The sequence below is a fragment of the Carcharhinus amblyrhynchos genome, chromosome 24 (genome assembly GCF_965287045.1).
Source record: "Carcharhinus amblyrhynchos chromosome 24, sCarAmb.v2.hapA, whole genome shotgun sequence".
Taxonomy (NCBI): domain Eukaryota; kingdom Metazoa; phylum Chordata; class Chondrichthyes; order Carcharhiniformes; family Carcharhinidae; genus Carcharhinus; species Carcharhinus amblyrhynchos.
In genome coordinates, this window is record NC_137347.1 from 32185836 (window position 1) to 32205911 (window position 20076).

Genomic DNA, 20076 nt, shown 5'->3' on the forward strand with positions numbered 1-20076 from the left:
CCTCAAGCACCTCCTGTGGTAGTGAGTTCCAAATTCTAAACTGAGTAAATAAAGTTCTGTTTTTTTCCCTATTGAATTTATTAGTAACTATCTTGTATTTAAGGCCTCCAGGTTTGGATTCTCCCACAAATGGAAACATTTTCTCTATCTCCATTTTTCAACTCTATCCAATTCATTCATAATGTTGAAAGTCTCGATAGGATCTCCTCTAAGTCTTCACTTTTCTACTTTCTCCAGTGCTTCTACATCCTGTTATTGGATAGAAACTCAAATAGTGCAACATTCTCTAAATGCAACCTGAATCAATCCTGTACAAGCTAAAATATAATTTCTTTACATTTTAATTCTTTACCCCATTAAATAAATCCCTTTTTTTATTGCTTTACTGACCTGCAATGCTCCTTCTTTTAATGATTGAACACATATATCCCTTGCTCTATTCCCTGTTTTGTTTCTTATTTTTCTGTGGAGAACTGTCCAGTCTGCAAATTTTCTAATATCTTTTTTCATTATGTTGGCTTCTTCCTCAACATTGGATATAACTGTGCTACCCCTTAAATTTAGCATAATTTACATATTTTATTATGGAGTTCCAGATCAATGTAAATTATGAATAGCAGTGATCCCAATCCAGAAAAACTGCTTCCTACCTTCTTTCAATCTAAAACTGCCATTACCATCTACCACTACTTCTTGTTTTCTATTTTTTAAGCCATGAAGAAAGCTGGCTTCAAAATGTGTACAGAGGGATTTAGGGCACATGTTCACATAACATTAAACTGCAACTCCTCAGGTAGGTAAGACTATATAAAAAAAAATACTTGAAATTCATTCCATGATATACAAGGTGAAAGGCAAGAGGTCATGATGAGTTGGATGATCAGCCAGCCTGGTCATGATACAAAGATATGTAGAGGGATAGGTTAGTATTGAGAAAGCGGGGGGGCTGCAGAAGGACTTGGATAGGTTAGGAGAGTGGGCAAAGAAGTGACAGATGGAATACAATGTGGAAAAGTCTGAAGTTATGCACTTTGGAAGGAGGAATGGAGGCATAGACTATTTTCTAAATGGGGAAAATGCTTAGGAAATCAGAAACACAAAGACTTGGGAATCATTGTTCAAGATTCTCTGAAGGCTAACGTGCAGATTCACTCGGCAGTTAGGAAGGCAAATGCAATGGTAGCATTCATGTCGAGAGGGCTAGAATACCAGAGGAGGCGTGTACTTCTGAGGCTGTATAAGGCTCTGGTCAGACCACATTTGAGGTACTGTGAGCAGTTTTGGGCTCCATATCTAAGGAAGGATATGCTGGCCTTGGAAAGGGTCCAGAGGAGGTTCACAAGAATGATCCTTGGAATGAAGAGCTTGTCGAATGAGGAACAGTTGAGAATTCTGGGTCTGTATTCGTTGGAGTTCAGAAGAATGATGAGGCATCTTATTGACTTACAGGATACTGCGAGGCCTGGATAGAGTGGACATGGAGAGAATATCTCCACTAGTAGGAAAAACTAGAACCAGAGGGCACAACCTCGGGCTAAAGGGATGATCCTTTAAAACAGAGATGAGGAGGAATTTCTTCAGCTAGAAAATGGTGAATCTGTGGAACTCTTTGCCACAGAAGGCTGCGGAGGCCAGGTAATTGAGTGTCTTTAAGGCAGAGATAAGGGATTGATTCTTGATTGATAAGGGGATCAGGGGTAATGGGGAAAAGGCAGGAGAATGGGGATGAGAGAAAAAAATCAACCATGATTGAATGGCAGAGCAGACTCAATGGGCTGAAAGGCCTAATTCTGTTCCTATGTCTTAGGGTCCTTTGAGCCTCAGTTAATCTTTTGGAAGACTGCAGTTTGGGCTGTACACTGTAGATAGGACATTCAAGCATTAGACAGGGTACAGTACAATTTCAGTAGGATTCTTGCTGGTGTGAGAAAATACAAATATGAAGGAAGACTTGAAAAATTGAGTCTGTTTTATTGTAACAAATTATAGAATCGTTCAAAATTATGAAACAGTAGGACAGAATATACATAGAAGACTGTGGTCCATAACATCCGGGCTCCTCAGTGTCAGATTTGGGACGTAGCCCCAAAGATGTGCTGGGAAATCCTTCTTAGAAGTTCTCAGATAAGCGGTTGCACCACAATGTCCAGAAGTGTTAACTTCTGCTGGACAATTGCGCTGTGCTGGGAATCATCCAGCAAAGCAATTTAAATCATTAACTTTGGATGGTTCTATCAGATTTACTTTGAAAAAGTTAGAATAAAACCTCTTCTAACTTCTGTATAACTATTTTGAATACCTAGACTGACTCCCACATGGGACTCATTCCCCCCACCCATATGGGATACTCCATCTTCCCCACCCACTTACCGTAGCCACTTCTCCTTGATCTGTCATTTTCAACGTTACCTTGAATATTATCTACTTTAAAGCAGCTTATGCTTTGAAAAAGGGGGTGTATTCTCCTTCGCACCAATTCTTTTAGACTTCAAAGCTGGGCCTTGACAATTTATGCATTGCCTAGATCTTGTCCAGCCTGAATCAAAAAGGTTGGATGAGACAGGCTTGGTAGAAGTTTGGTGCAGGTAAGTGGGTACAGCGTGGCAATCTGATGCGGATTGCTATTTCAATTAAGTTATGGTTCATTATTTCTGGTAGTTGAGGGGGCTTAGTATGAGAGGCCCTAGATCACAAGGTGAGTGTTTGCCCTTTAAAGGATAAGATAGGGGAACTAATAATGGGAAATAAGAAGACATAAAAAAAACCAAGAATTTTTCAAAATAAAGTAAAACGAGGGAGGAACTTAAAACGATCATGATGGAAAAGATACTAGTAAACCTATTGGAATGAAAGGCTTACAAGCTCTCTGAACCTACTGGCATTCATCCTATGGTCTTAAAAGAAGAGGCAGCAGGGATAGTAAGTATATTGGTTGTGATTTTCAAAAGTTCCCTAGATTCTGGAATTGCCTTCTCAAACTTGCCACTTGCCTGAAGTGTGGTGAAGTAATGCTGATGATGTGCCAAGTGCTTATCTAGGTACTTTTTAAAGAATGTGAGGCAACCCACTTTTACCACCCTCCTAGGAAGCACATTCCAAGTCAAATCTCCTCCTTAGTGGAGAGAGCAGCCTATGGGCAATCTGGGACTTCAGCTTTTTATTACTGAATACAGAATGTAGATACCTGCCCTATCTACACATCTTTACCAGGTGCAAAGAATATTGCAAGTGCTTAGTCAGAAATTGGTCATGTTGTAAAATACAAAAGTAATTTTTCTTTTGCAAATGCTCAATATTTATAATTGTTTTTATATTCCTCCTAATCTGTTCCCTTTTTAATGATGTTTTGATCCGTCCTCAACAGAGCCTTGCAATAAACCATTTCCAATGCTAATAATCACTGGGTGCAGAACATTTCTATGAACTTTTTCCTTCCCATAACTCAAACACTTCTAGTGAAGCCCAGTACCACAGCTGCAACTTGTACCACTTGTTTAGCTTGCCAGACCCTCTCAAAAAAAGACCAGAGCTATTTCTGCTGATTGGTGTGTTAATAATTGGCATCACTATTTGGATTCCATAAATTTAAGATCACCAACATAACAGGGGGAAGAGGGTTCAATGAAATTAAAAATCAGAAATGAAGATTTATTCAATCATTAAAGACTAAGAACGCATTTTTAATATTTACCCTTTTTTTAGTTTCATTGTACCATCGTTATAAATAAAGATGAGTTTTTATCTGTTCCTGCTGGTTAGTGTCTCCTGTTATTTTGGAATTCAGCAGCATAATGTAAGACTACATTAAATCCACTAGGTGGTACATAAAGGTAACTGTTATCTCCTTGGCTCTAGGGCATCCATGTCAGGAGTCAACATAGAGAAGGCAAAACTTTGGGATTGCCAGGGACAAGTTGAGCTACCACGATTCACTTTTAGAACAATTTAAAAAATGCAAATAAAATTTGATGTTTTCAGATTGAGGATTTTTACAATAATCCAGGCTGTGTGGTGTGAAAACCATGATCTAATGCAATGGCTCAATCTCACACAGCAGCAGCATGGACTGTAGCACTCAGCAGTGCTTACTATATTGTTCACAACTAGGTAGCAATGATCAACTACATAGTTAAACTTGTTAGATTTTATGGATAAAGTGCAACCACGAGATGAGAGAAAAAACATTTTCACACAATGAGTGGTTTGGGTCTGGAATGCACTGCCTGGAAGTGTGGTGGAGGCAGGTTCAATCGAGGCACTCAAGAGAGCACTAATAATTACTTGAATAGAAACGATGTGTAGGGGTGCAGGGTAAAGACAGTGGAATGGCATTACGCCATGATGTTCGTTTGGACAGCCTGTGCAGACGCGATGGGCGAATTGGGTCTCCTGCGTCGGAACAATTTTGTAATTTGGTGATGAGGGGGTGGAGAATGCAGAGAGAGGGCTCTGGATTTCAAATTATGTGAAAAAATGCTTCCAGATTCCAGTCCTGAATGCTTTATGTTTACTTTCCCCATCAGAACATTTTTTAACATTTGGGATATTCCAAAGATGAATGATTGGGGCTGTTTTCCCTCGAAAGACAGCGACTGAGGGGGGAATCTAATAGAGGCATATAAGATTATGAAGGGTATAGATAAACAGTGGTAAGCTATTTCCCATGTTAGAAATGCACAATACGAGGGGCCATGGGCTTAGGGTGAGGGGGGAGAGGTATAACACAGATATTGGAGGTTTTTCACTGAGGGTAGTGGGGGTATGGAATGCTCTGCCAAGCAAGGTGGTGGACGCAGGCACGCTGGAGTTGTTTGACAGTTACTTAGACAGGCACATGAGTGGGTTGGAGATGGAAGGATATAGGAGATTGTTTTAAATAAGGTTCATCAACATTGGGACATCCCTGGTAATGTATGAGGATGTGGAATGATACTAATGTTTTTCTCTTTTAATTCATAGGTTTTAAGCCGGTCTGCCTTGTTGTCCAACGAGGGGCATACACGCGATGGGTCGTACAAGGGCTGCTCTTGGATTTTCGAGAATAGCCTAGTACTTCATGTCGTTAGTGTACGCTTAAACTGGACCAGATGCTGGGCAACACGACAGCTCAGTGACTATCACTGTTTGCTGTGCAGACACATGGATTTGGGCCAGTGTCTGTGGGAGTTTGCGCATTCTCCCCGTGCTTGCGTGGGTTTTCTCCAGGTGCTCCGGTTTCCTCCCACACCCCAAAGGTGTGCGATTAGGCTGACTGGAGGTAATAAATTGTCCCTAAATTAGTTTTCCCTCAATGTGGAATGCTATAAGCATAGATAAGGGTCATGGGTGGAGGGGAGACTGGTAATGTTAAAATGGCGGTGCAGGCTCGTTGGGCCGAAGGGCCTGTCTCCTGGGCTGTTTTTGTTCTTTGATTGAGGCACCAACCAACTGCATTCCCCAAACTGTAATTCTGATCATCTGCTAAATCTCAGAAAATTGAGCAATCCTGACAACAATACTGACAGTAAGCAATCATACATCAAAAGTCTATATCATGAAGAGATAATTGGCACACATATGCAGCATGAGTTGTACCTATATTTATTTAATTGAATACAAGATAACAATCTATTGTAAGCAGATGTGTTTTGGAATAAATACGAAGTATTTGCACAAGGCACTTATCACTTGAAGCAATGCACAATATAAATCAGAGGCATCAGTATTGCTTAGTAATTTAGATTATAGGTAAAGCCACTTTAAATCACATGACCACAATTCCATTTTCATTGAATCGTCCTCTGGAATACAGCTTCTACAATTAGCAGGCTTTCAACTGACCAGTTCCAACTACTTTCCTTGTTATTACGGGGCAAAACCAGCTTAAAGCATCAGACAATAAATTCCGTTTCAAAGATGGAAGTTGCTCAGGGAGTCCTAGGAATCACTGCTGGGGCCAAAAGATGTATTTCATGATGCGGATGTTTGTCTATTCAGTGTGTGGTGCCAATTAAACACAACTTCGTCTTGTGACACACTTGAGAAACAATGGGCTGCGTTGTACAATTACAGACACTCATCTTCCCAGAGTCTCACTGGAGGAGAACAAACACCTTTCACATACAAGTTCAGCAATTGTGGAACTTATGCTATAAATCCTAATCCTCTGGGTGAACATGAACACATTAAACAACTTTTTATACTTTGGTGTATAAGAGACCTGAATTATTACATTTGTACAACTCCCTGATCAGGCACACAGCCAGTTACACACAAATGTTATGGAAGAAAGGCAGTATTTCCTGGACTCCTCTAATTTGCATGGACACAGGTTGAAACAACATTTTGTACAGTGAAAGCAGTGTCTGCACAGTTACAACTATCAATAGGTGTCTGATGTTATTTGATAGTATACTGGGTATCCCAACTGGTAGTTGGCACTATTAACCTGGCTATGATATTGTGCTATAATTGCAACTGTATCTAGCGTGAAATCTCCATAGTGTGGCTAGCAATGACTACATTTTATTAAAATGATGCAGAACTCAGTGGGAACAGCGGTGATCATCTCTGCTTCAAGAGATGTACTCAATGGCAGTTTCATCCATCCAATGAATAATGGATCAATTGGTTTCCCAAACTGTTAAGATGCAGTAAACATGTTTTTTCACCGAACCAGCATGTTAAACAGTACCATTTGATCCAACTAGAGAGATCTATAAAACACCACAATTACCAAGTCGCTCAGCTGTACCAATGTTCCAGGTTTTCATCGAGTCGGTGTGGCGAAGCCTACCTGCTCCAGTCATTTCCATGTCTCTTTAGAGTCTTTCCAATTGTGATTCTGCAGGAAAGATTTGGTCTTTCCAAAGATCTAGCATTTCAGAACATCGGTAAATCCTTTCCAGTGAAACTCGTCACCAAGCTGAAGAATGGTACAGATTAGCCAGTAGCACGTGCTGCTTATGTCTCCCACTGCTCTCCCAAAACAAAGCAGCAATTGTAAAATAGCTTTCTGTTTGAAAAGAACCAAAGGTCATGTGGCCGCTGCAATAGCTTACATTTAGTTATATCCAATTCTGCAGTTTTCTGATGATTCGACTGGGAATGGCTCATGCACTGGGCGAAGAGCCTGTCCTCGGAGTTTGGAACTTCAGCTGTATCATACTTTTTCCTTGTGAGTGTGAAGGTTTGATGTGGCCAGGGGACACACTGGCACAGGCCACAGCACCTGCTGCCTTCTCTGGTACGGTTTTATTCAGAGCACACAAACCTGTCCAGAAAAGGGATGAGGGTGTACTCTGGAAAAGAAATCTAACACCTTGAACGCAAGGGCCCTGGTCAAACTGAAGGAACAGAGGAAGGAGCAACAGGTTAAAAGGGATTGGAAAGGAAAAAGAGAAAAAGAGAAAGACCTTTAGTAACATTCAAAAATATTCTTACATGGAGGATGTTTCAAAAACTGCACCAGGAACAGGACATGATCAACAGAATTCAACCCTACAACGGGCTGGGCCTCAATCAAAGGTTATTTAAATCTTTCATATTGAATAATCTTATTTTCACATGTGGATATTTACAGTGGCTGAATTGTCTCACTAAAGAATATTATTGATATAAAGAGCAGGATTATGTAAATTTAGCATAGAACAGAAGTTCCATCATCACTAATTACACTCCTGGGTGTGACCCAGTTAACCCACCTTAACAACTGTCCCAACAGTGGAACGGCAGATTGATTACACTTATATTCTGCATCAAAATGAACCTAGTGTAGTGGGGGTAACAGGGCAAAGCAGGGAAAGTCCAGGACAAGGGGAACACAATCTCAATATTAGTGCTAGGTCATTCAGTGGTAATGCTAGGAACCATTTCTTCACACAAATCTGGATTGTGCAGAAGGAGGCCTTCAGTCCATAAAGTCTGCACAGAACACAATCCTACCCAGGCCCTATTCCCATAATCTCATGCATTTACCCTAGTTAGTCCCCCGACACTAAATGGCAATTTAGCACGGCCAATCCACCTAACCACAGCCTATGTGTGCGTGTTAGGAAGTTGTGCACAGAAAGGACAATTATTACAAACAAGTAGTTAACAGAGGGTGTATGTAAAGCCACTCATTCATATCTCGAATCCGACTGCAATCGAGCAACATTCACAAAGTTTAAAGTTTATTAATGTCGCAAGTAGACTTACATTAACACTGCAATGAAGTTACTGTGAAAGTCCCCTAGTTGCCACATTCCAGCACCTGTTCAGGTACACTGAGGGAGAATTTAGCATGGTCAATGCACCTAACAGCACATCTTTCGGACTATGGGAAGAAACCGAAGCACCTGGAGGAAACGTGCACAAGCACTGGGAGAATGTGCAAACTCCACACCGACAAATGACCCAAGCCAGGAATCGAACCCAGGTCCCTGCCGCTGTGAGGCAGCAATGCTAACCATTGTGTCACCATGTTGCAACACAGAGTGACACAGATTATAACTGCTACTGAAAATGGAAGTATTCAGATTTCAGTAATGAGTTAAACCCCATATCACAGCATGTGATGTTCTGTGAATGAATTCATGCAGAAAAAAATCCCACCTGATTAAGGCTGAAACTAAATGATTCCTTTAAACCAGATCAGTACCAGCAGCCAAACTCCAGCAAAAGGTTTCTGGGCATTTGCAACTAAAACATTCGTGCAACAGCAGCTCATTACTTGGATAAAAACAAGAAATGCTGGAAATACTCAGCTGGAGAGAGAAACAATGTTAACCTTCAGTTTGCTGATTTTTCACCAGGTTCGGATATTGGTCATTAATTGTTTTCCTTTGCACAGCTGCTTGACCAGCTGAGTATTTCCAGCATTTCCTGTTTTTATTTCAGATTTCCAGCATCTGCAGTATTTTGCTTATGTATTAGAGCTCATTACTCATGCTTGCCTGTTTCATCAGCTCTGATTCAAAGCGTCCTATCTCAGGGAGCTGACTTTCACTTTGGGAGTGATGCAGACAGTGAAAAAATGGACCCTATCAATGACCAACTTTGAATAGGCCTTGGTGGGGTGACAATCTGTTGGGACCGCTGCTCACTGATTGATTAGCAGCATTAGGCAACATAATATGGCCACAAGTGAAGAGAAACCATCATCTCACAAGGAATAAAGCATCTTCAGGGGAACAGGAGAAAAGGTAAGGAGTAAAGGCAATGAGTTAAAACCTGCAGAGGATGACAAAGCAAAGGGGAGAGGAATTACAGGAGGAATCAATATATTCAGGGAGAGGGAGCAGAAGTGAGATTTTTATCATCAGGAGAGGTGAAGAGGAAGAAGGGAAGAGAGTTGACATTTGTGAAAGGAGGAGTGGGGTATGATTAGGGAGAAAGGGAGAGAAGTGAAGGAAGAGGGACAAAACAATGGAGAACAGAGGAGCAAAAGGGTGGAGTTAAAACTGGGGGGGAAAATGGAATAATTGTCTGATGTTTTTCCATTGTGTAATTATCTCCGATTAAAAATAGCAATTTCCTCTCATTCATACTAAAGGGGACAGTGGTCAGGTTCCTCATCTACAGAGAGGGGCTGGAGTTATCTGAAAAGCTTCCCACACTGCCGTGTCTCAATTAGGTGGAAATGCAGCACTGGGGCCACAGCCCTTCCCATTTGATGATGGATTCCCTCAGGCTACCATCACATTTACACCAGGCAGAACAGTACCAAGTCACAATTGCAGAACCAAGAAATCTATAGTTCCATCAGTTTGCTTGTTAAATATAATACCAGCCCAACACTAATCCAGGATATCACTATATGGGCACAGTGAGGAGCACCTCATCCTGTGTCTTAGCATTGTTTGCTCATACTTTGCTGCCACTTCCACCTTCAAAATAAGTATGAAACACAATGAAATAGTGTGTTCAAAGGGCAAATTTTCTGTCTGGTGTCTCCCACAGAAGGATTCTTGCCTGGCTTATGTTTGTATCATTCCTGGCAGCTGCCACAAGAAGCATGAGTGACAACAAGATGTACATTTACTAACATCTCCTCATACCAGTGAACGCCACTCTCATTTGCAGCACGCAGATAGTTTATCAACTACATTGACAAGGCAGGAACTTTATCCATGCAGCTGATACAAGGAAGGGAACATTCAATCCCAGATAGGGTCACCTTTCCAGCTCCCCAAAAGACAAATTCTGAACAAGCTGAGGTTCTTTGGTTAAGAGGGGGTAACCTCAGAGGTCTTTAAAACGATGAAAGGGTTTTGACAAGGTAGATGCTCCCACTTTTGAGGTAATCAAAACTCGAATTCATTAATGTAACATGGTCACCAAAAAATAAAATATGGAATTCAGAAGAAATGTCTACCTAGAGTGACAAGAATATAGAACTTACAACCATAAGAAGTTAAAGCAACAAGCGTTGACACATTCAAGGAAACTAGGTCATTACAAGGGAGAAAGGGTTAGAAGGTTATCATGATTAAAGCAAAGACGGTGGCCATTCAGCCTATCATGTTCATATCAGCCCTTTGCCAAGCAACTCAGCACCACTCCATGGCCTTTACCCTCAGTTCTGCAAATTTTCTATCTTTAGATAATTATCCAATTCTCTTTTGAAGGCTTTGATTGAATCTGCCTCACCACACTTAGCCATTGCATTCCAGAGCCTATTCACTCAGTGAAAAAAAACATTTTTCTTCATGTCATCACTTGCCAATCACCTTAAATCTATGCCGTCTGGTTCTGAAACCAGCTGCCAAAGGAAACAGTTTATCTCTACCTATTCTGTCCAGATCCTTCATGATTTTGAACATCTCCATCAAATCGCCTCTTAATATTCTGTTCCCTAAGGTAAATAGCTACAGCTTCAGCTTCTTCAACCCTATCCATATAACTGAAGATCCTCATCCCTGGAAACAGTCTCATGATGTTTTTTTCCCCATTCTCTCCAAAGCTTCCTAAAATGTGGTGACCAGAACAGGGGACAATATCCCAGTTGACAGATGATTGTTTTGTATAGACTGATCATAACTTTCTTGTTTTGTACTCTTTATCCCTATTTATAAAGCCCAGGTCTTCATTAACCACTTTCCCAAATCTGTCCTTCACCAAGAATGATTTGTGTACACATGCTCAGGTCCTCTGCTCTTGAATCCCCTTTAGAATTGTACCTTTCATTTTATAGTGTATATTGATGAAGTGAGATGGGAAGTGATGTATGTGGGCCATTAACTCTGGCATAGACCAATTGGGCTCAATGACAATAAACACAATGCAATCCTATGTAATTCTATACACAAGTACCTCTAACTCTTTGGTTTCAAAAGGAAGCCACAGGTGCCCAACTGAAGGCCACAAACAATGGCCTGGGTACAGAAACGTGGAGATGAAATTAAATATAAACTGTCGAACATCTGGATTGCAGATACTCGTGCAAGTCTCCTCTGTATCTGCAGCTGACAGTGGTGCCTCAGTTCTGCTGTCAAGTATCAAATTTTAAATTCAGTTGGCAGCCTCGATACTGTCCAAACAAGTAACCTAACTACTCAGAGTTTTAATATCTTTCTTTAATTTGACACTCCCCCTTCAAGCCCTGTAAAGCAGGTTCTTTTTTTTTTGGTTTTCATTCCAATTCAATCCAATCAAGTCCAATTCAGAATCTCAACAAGTTGAGACATTCCTGATCCAAGCCGACAAGACACAGCTCTCACCTCCTGTCTTGGGCTTGATCTACATGATCCAAGCTGATTGGAGTAGGCATAGCTCCTCCTCCAAGGCTTGATCTCATTTGCATCTGAGCCAAAAGACCGAGATCCCGCTTTTAAAAATTGCTTCAAGTGAAGGTGAAATGTAACTTAATGACTTCAACCAAGCACAGCGGGTCGATACTACACTTGATCTTAGCCAAAAGACTGAGAAAACAGGTTCTTAATTAGGTGGAAGAGACTATTGGAAAAAACAAACTGGTACATATGGCACTGCAAAACAGCTTCACCATTTCAGAAATTATCAAATTATGCAGCTGGAAACTTGATACAAATATTTGAGACCAAACTGATCTTGGCCATCACACTAAATATTTCTGCTGCCAAGTTCCTCATTTTGGCAAGGTCCTGCATGGAAGGTTAGTTAGGAAGGTTCAGTTGCTAGGTATACATGGAGAGGTAGTAAATTGGATTAGACATTGGCTCAATGAAAGAAGCCAGAGAGTGGTAGTGGAGGATTGCTTCTCTGAGTGGAGGCTGGTGACTAGTGGTGTGCCACAGGGATCAGTGCTGGGTCCATTGTTGTTTGTCATCTACTTCAATGATCTGGATGATAATGTGGTAAACTGGATCAGAAAATTTGCTGATGATATAAAGATTGGAGGTATGGACAGTGAGGAAGGTTTTCAAAGCTTGCAGAGGGATTTGGACCAGCTAGAAAAATGGGCTGAAAAATGGCAGATGGAGTTTAATGCAGACAAGTGTGAAGTATTGCACTTTGGAAGGACAAACCAAGGTAGAACATACAAGGTAAATGGTAGGACACTGAAGGGTGCAATAGAACAGAGGGATCTGGGAACACAGATACATAATTCCCTAAAAGTGGTGTGACAGGTAGATAGGTTCGTAAAGAGTGATTTATAAAGGCTAACGTACCAAAAGCAAAGTATTGAGTATAAGAGTTGGAAATGTTATGGTGAGGTTGTATAAAACATTGTTGAGGCCAAATTTAGAGTACTGTGTGCAGTTTTGGTCACCCAATTACAGGAATGATACTAATAAGGTTGAACGATTGCAGCGAAGGTTTACAAGATTGTTGCCAAGACTTGAGAAACTGAGTTACAGTGAAAGGTTGAATAGGTTAGGACTTTATTCCCTACAGCGTAGAAGAATGAGGGGAGATTTGATCGAAGTACATAAAATCATGATTGGTATGGATAGAGTGAATGCAAGTAGGCTTTTTCCATTGAGGCTAGGGGAGAAAAAAACTAGAGGACATGGGTTAATGGTGAAGGGGGAAAAGTTTAAAGGGAATATTGGTGGGGGGCTTCTTCACATAGAGTGGAATGAGCTACCAGATGAAGTGGTGAATGCAGGCTCACTTTTAACATTTAAGAAAAACTTTGACAGGTACATGGATGAGAGGGGTGTGGAGGATATGGTCCAGGTGCAGGTCAGTGGGCCTAGGCAGAAGAATGGTTCGACAGAGTCAAGGGCCAAAAGGCCTGTTTCTGTAGTATAATGTTCTATGGTTCCATGATCTCCCTATAGATTTGGCCTGCACATGGCAGCCAACAGCAAACCCAAGCATGGGTTGTTTAGACAAGTTGGGATTTTGGACAACACAACTCAGGTCGGCATGAAACTGTAAGACCAGAGCCATTATAAACTGGAACTATAGTCTCCGAATAGTACTGATGTGTCAGCCTGGGACACCCTCTGTGTCGAGTAGTACCGCACGTTCTCAGCCTGTTTTTCTCAAGGATGGTGGGTGGGACCCTGCACGTTTTACAGCCCATCACCAATTCAACAAGGCACCATTAACATGCATGCATGAGACAGTAGGTCAGTGCACCCAGATATATTTTGAGGGATAGTGTATTATTTACAGACATTCTTCCCATAGGACCATGCATTATTTACAGCCACATTTGCTGAACGACAGTGTAACATTTTTAAGGTACAGAGTTCACTATTTACATACTTTCAGATAGCTCACTATTTATTGTCACATTTCCAGTGACCACAGCACTATTTAAAGGTACATTTCCAGTACAGCAGTGCAGTATTTACATTTAAGCTAGATTATGCATTATTTCTGGCTGGGCCATGGACAGCTTACAGGGAGATTTCTGATAGGACTGTATGCTCTTTAGAAGCACATTTTCAGTACAGATACAAATAGTCGGGCAACAAATTATTAATGTAGTACCAGGTTAGCAACCTGTGGCTCATTTAAGGACTGATAAGGAACTCTTCTCGCTACCAACTTCCTTTAGAAAATAGTTATCTAAATAGATTTCTAATTTTAAAAAATTACCTAAAATATTCTTGGCAATGGATATTTGGATGCAACAGCTACTTGCTAAATGTCAAATCACAAAAGTGAGATTCTGTTGGATCAAAAGTCATAGGTTACAGTTGGACTGTTTTGCCAAGCAGAAGGACATGTCATCACATTAATGGCTCACGTATCGCTTGTAGCTGATCAAGCAAGCCGCTAGCATGGACATGTACATTAATAAAAGGAACTGTGCCCTTGTTTTGAAGCTGTTTTGCTACATTTTTTTAATACAGGAAATGGAAACTGTACCCAATACTAAGAGAGCCAGAGGGTTTTTTTTAAACTGAATTTGAATTTAATTTGGAAAATAAATTGACACAGAGTTTGAAATAACGATAAAGGAATGTGTCACTCCTCACAATTATTGAGATTTCAGTAACAGTGTTATGTGTTTTTGACTCCATTTAAAAAATGGCTCAACTTGTAATTAAGGTTGTTGACCCCCAAGTTCCAATCACATTCTTTAAGGACATTTAACTTTCCATGCATTGAGTATAATTTGATATACATTCATGTATCTTTGAGAGAGAGACACAATTTTTTAATTGAAAAGTTATTTCTGTTTGTTTACACCTTCCAAATTTCTCCCTTTCCCGAATCCCCCCACCCTCATAACACACATTTCAAAGATACTAACAACTCTTCAATATCTCACACCACTGCCCATTAAAAAGTGTTATATGCAACAATTAGCAGCATTGTAGCCTAATTTCAGTCACGAGTTTCCAGTTAGAGTCATTGGATCTGGAACAAGATCTCTGCTTTATATTTTCTCTCTCTCCAGCCCAGGGGTTCTGAGGCCAATTACACATCACTCCTCACTCAAGCTTGGCTAGCGGTACTGAGAATTTAATAACATTTCTTTAAATTTAAATCAGGAGTTTAGAAAACGAGAGAGGTGCTGGGAACAGTACTTGGAGATGAATGCAAGGAGTATTTTCTCGGATCTAAGCTCATCACATAGGGAATTACATTCTCCATTTAATCAGTGTCTATACCATTACCTGCAAAAACATCTCTCTACATAGAGATGTAACTTTCAAATGGACATCCCTAGCTTTCTGTGCTAATGACAGGCCAGAGCTCCAACTGTTCTACCCAAGAAATAGGAATTTAACATTTCATGTCACGACACGTGGAAATCCTTTCCATAATAGACACTCGGGGATCTGGTATGTTAAAGGCTCAAGAGCAACAGGATAATGTCAGAGCAGCTAGTCGGCTGATGTGTCTCCTCATGCAATGGCCATGGGTGATGAAAATGAAGAATGTTGATGAAGAATGTCGATCAAGAGTGCGAGCACGCTTACCAGCTGTCAGCACCAGCCTCACTCTGAAACCTCTTAAATCCAATCAGGCCGTGCATGAAACTGCAAAATCCTCACAAGTATCCTCCTAGGGAACAAACACTCAACATTACACACATACCAATGATGACTGTCTCTCCAGCTCTCTCTCTCACACCCAACAGCTGTCACCAAGGAATCTACATCAGACAAGAAGGAACTGTCCTGTCCAGGGTTGGGGGGCCTTCAACCCCAAAACTTACTCACTCTCCCAGCGAATCCTCCCAAATCATTAGCTTGACTCACTCACAGCTGCCAACAGCCATACATCAACATTATTTAGATTACCTTGAATGTCAATACAACTGTCCACTGATTGTTACACTGCCCTTAAGCAGTTCACTCCAGCGTGCAGAACTGAAACTCGAAACTCACTCTGCCAGGATAGAATCGTGCTGGTTTACAGTCTCTGTTCCAATTTCTTTTTTTTCAATACAGAAAAAAACAGAAACTGGAGGGAAACAAGGTTGTAATGAATTAGCCTCCAATTATAACCCAAAAGATTGGCAAGTGACAGACACCATGGATTGAATAGATCCAACATTGTGACCTCAGATTTTCATCAAAAGAAATGCCACGGAACAAGGCTAGCTGGTTACTCTACAGGGACGCCACCTCTTAGGCTGGTGCACACTGACTCTGTAGTTTATCCCCACCTTGTACATCTTATCCCCATCATTTCAATGAAATTAATCTTTTACTGGAATTCCCCGATATCTTAGTAAATATATTGCACTCTGATCTAGCACAAATGCAGAAAGATCAGAAAATTCCTGCATCAAACCCTGGTCTCTGCTGCACTGCTCAATGTAGAACAAGAGCGGAATTGGAAAGCAGTATCTTCAGAAAGAGGTAGATTTCCTGCAAGTACAATGGGGTTCCTTGGGCAAGATGTGCAGACCCTTTAGAGTTTATCCAAGTCCTCAAGTATTGTAGGTGGGTTCAGAACTCTTGTTAGCTATTGGGTCTCCTGTTGTGATACTTACAGATCAGGCCAGAATTACACAAATCAGTTGGGAACTGTGTGAATGTGGGTTTTTAAACACAATGGAACAGGTTATACTGCTTATGAAATGGCAGTTATATGGAATAAGTATGTTTTATAGAAAGTTAAATTCTGTAATTTCAACTCAAATTATTAACCCATACACTATAAGTATCAAATTCATCAGGTCTTGACTAGAAATCTGTATTTTCATATAACCTGTGCAGCTAATTTGTCTAACATTTATAGCTGCTACTGGATCTTTTAATGTTTAAGAGTGATGTTGGAACTGGGCCACTGAGCTGTGCAGAAGCATTAATGGGCGAAAGAGAGAAAGGTGGTATTTGCTAGATGGGAACATGACAGCAAATCAAATAGAGATATTAGAAACATGATGTGTCTGTTGCATGGGAATCAATTATTAGTAGTAAGAAGCCTCACAACACCAGGTTAAAGTCCAACAGGTTTATTTGGTAGCAAAAGCCAAATCAATTATTTTGCTTTTATTGATCAAAAGCCAATCGATTATTAGACAGTGATTTATAGACGTGATGACATCTCTCCCTCCTTGCCCCTCATTCTCTATTCTTTCATTTCAACCAAGCTAGCATAATTGGGCCAGTGGGCTGATGAATGACATGTGGAGTTTAATTTAGACAAATGTGAGGTGATGCATTTTGGTAGATCGAACCAGGGCAGGACTTACACAATTAATGGTCGGGTGTTGGGGAGAATTATAGAATAAAAGAGATCTCGGGGTACATGTACATAACTCCCTGAAAGTGGAAGCTGAATAGACTGGGACTTTTCTCCTCTGGAGCGTAGGAGACTGAGGAGTGACGTTATAGAGGTCTATAAAATAGACTAAGTAGATAGTCAATATCTTTTCCCAAAGGTAGGGGAGTTTAAAACTAGAGGGCACAGGTTTAAGGTTAGAGGGAAGAGATACAAAAATGTCCAGAGGGGCAATTTTTTTCACACAGAGTGGTGAGTGTCTGGAACAAGCTGCCAGAGGTGGTAGTAAAGGCAGGTACCATTTTATCTTTAAAAAGCATTTAGACAGTTACATGGGTACAATGAGTATAGAGGGATATGGGCCAAATGCAGGCAATTAGAATTAGCTTAGGGATTTTAAAAAAAGGCAGCATGGACAAGTTGGGCCAAAGGGCTTGTTTTCATGCTGTAAACCTCTATGACTCTATCCAGCCTCTCCTTTTAACCCAAACCATCAAGTCTCAGTAACATTCTAGTAAATCTTTTCTGCACTTTTTCTAGTTTAATCATATCCTTTCTATTTTAGGGTGGTCAGAACTGTACACAGTATTCCTAGTGAGGCCTTACTTGTACAACTAAAACAAGACCTCCCAACTCCTGTATTCAGCGTTCTGACCAATGAAACCAAGCATGCCAAATGCCTTCTTCACCATCCTGTTCACCTGTGAGTCCACTTTCAAGGAACTATGAACATGCACCCCTAGATCTCTTTGTTCTGTAACTCTCCCCAGTGCCCTACCATTAACTGAGTAAGTCCTGCCCTGGTTCAATCTACCAAAATGAATCACCTCACATTTGTCTAAATTAAACTCCATCTGCCATTCGTCAGCTGACTGGCCCAATTGATCAAGATCCCGTTGCAATCCAAGATAACTTTTTCACTGTTCACTATGCCACCATAGACTGTGAGTGTAGGAGGCTTAGGGGTGATCTGATAGACGTCTATGAAATAATGAGGGGCAGATAAGCTAGATAGTCAACATCTTTTCCCAAAGGTAGGGGAATCTAAAACAAGAAGGCATAGGTTTAAGATGAGAGGGAAGAGATACAAAAGTGTCCAGGGGCAATTTTTTCACTCAAATGATGGTGAATGTCTGGAACGTGCTGCCAGAGATGTAGTAGAGGTGGGTACAATTTTGTCTTTTAAAAAACATTTAGACAGCTATATGGGTAAGATGGGTATAGAGGCATATGGGCCAAACATTGGCAATTGGGACTAGCTTAGTGGTTTAAAAAAGGTGGCATGGACAAGTTGGGCCGAAGGACCTCTTTCCATGCTATAAATCTCTACGACCTCTATGAATGTATATTCAATTAGAAGCAGAATCCTGATAAAATCTCAGTCCCAAGAAGTGTTTCCTCTCGATAAGGGCCACCAGGCCAATAACTAGCAACAGTTTGAAAATCTCAAGATACAACTCACCAAGTCATTCAATAACTCAATCAAAACTCTTGCTGAGATGCAACTCTACAGGCTTCAAGCATATTTCCAATAGCTCATACAATTGAATATTCTTCTGATACTAGCCCTGTTGGTTGGATACTTGGGCTTAAACATGTCCCCACCGAGGCCATGTAGTGGCAAGGCAAGGAACTCTAGCCCAGACCAGCTGAGGTCAATCCTAGCACTTGCCTATCAGCTAGCACTGCATACAGAAGGAAATAAAACTCAGGACCTTCTTGCTCACTACGACTCAGTTCCAGAATGAGAAATTGGGGGAGCTTAAAATTAATCTATAGTTGACAAATGGAATCAGTTCCTCTTATTTCTCTTTTAATGGATGTAGCAGACAAGAGACTCAGCCCAGTGAAGCTGAATACTAAACAGCGCTTGAAGCAAGACAAAGAGGAACAGCTGGGATGAATGAGTACACACACACAAACATATTTTCTTTACCAGATTGTTAGAAGTGAAATAAATCACAACTAGAGAGAATGCCAAAGTAAAGCACATCTCTGCTTCAAGTAGTCTCAAATAAATTAATCAAAATGTTGCAGAATAAGGTTCTGCAAAGAATCCACGACAGCTTAATCTGAAAATGGGTAGGGAAAAAAAAGGAAGGATTTCCATGGGAAGCTGTGGCCTGTTCACCACATAGTGGGAGAGTCTCAGCAACACAAGCGTAGTCCTTGTGCCTCCATCTCAGACACACAACAGCAGGCAATGAACCATCTCAAAGAGAGAGTGTCCAACTAGTTTCCATGATATTCAATGGCATTACCATCTTTGATTCTCCCATCAACATCTTGCAGGGAATGACACATCCAAAAACACTTCCATGATCTAAAAGGATAATGGCGGCAGGTGCATGGAAATACTTTAAGTCACAAACCACCCTGACTTGGAAATATATTGCTTTTCCTTCATCGTTGCTGGATCAAAATCTTGGAATTTCTGAGCAAAACGGCAACACCTGCAACAAATGGACTCCAGTGTTCATGAAAGTGGTTTACAAGCACCTTGACAGCACTGATGGGGAATAAATGCCCACCCTTGACAGCAATGTACATATTCCAAGAATTAATAAATAAAACACAATAGCCTCCTTTGATCATATGAAGGAGTCTTAGCAAGGGCCCATTGGCCCAAAGGATAAGAGGTCTCCACCTGCAATCAAGCTGGATTCTGTCTCAACACTTGGCTGAAGGTAAACCTGGAAAGACTGCTGCACTAAGCATAACCGCAAAACTGACATGGAACAGTAGGAAGCCAATGTTTTGTATTCCATTATTGCTTCTGAATTTGATGCAAGTCAACATTTCCTTTCCTAAGAATATGAAATCTCTAAAAAGGAAATGACTTCTCCAATTCAATTCTAATAAGGAAGTAACTTCTCCAGGTAAACATGAAGTGACCACATCCTTCTTCCCTTCCAGAATATTTAGACTGTAGTCGCCAATTACATGAACCTTGTTCAGGCTGAAACCAGTTAACTCTGAGGGGCTCATTTA

General features: G+C 40.8%; 1 protein-coding gene across 2 annotated transcripts in view; it reads right to left on the reverse strand.

The window, feature by feature from the left end:
• Positions 1-5600: 5600 nt before the first annotated feature.
• Positions 5601-20076, reverse strand: part of LOC145358004 (palmitoyltransferase ZDHHC18-A-like) — a 37126-nt gene continuing 22650 nt past the window's right edge. The window contains exon 9 of one of the 2 annotated variants that reach the window (XM_080211678.1): positions 5601-7325. In XM_080211678.1, the coding sequence (XP_080067804.1) occupies positions 7092-7325 (234 nt within the window). In that variant the 3' untranslated portion in view covers positions 5601-7091. Of the gene's footprint in view, positions 7326-14273; positions 15415-20076 lie in introns of those variants that run through there. The other variant, XM_080211679.1, reaches the window with a different exon arrangement.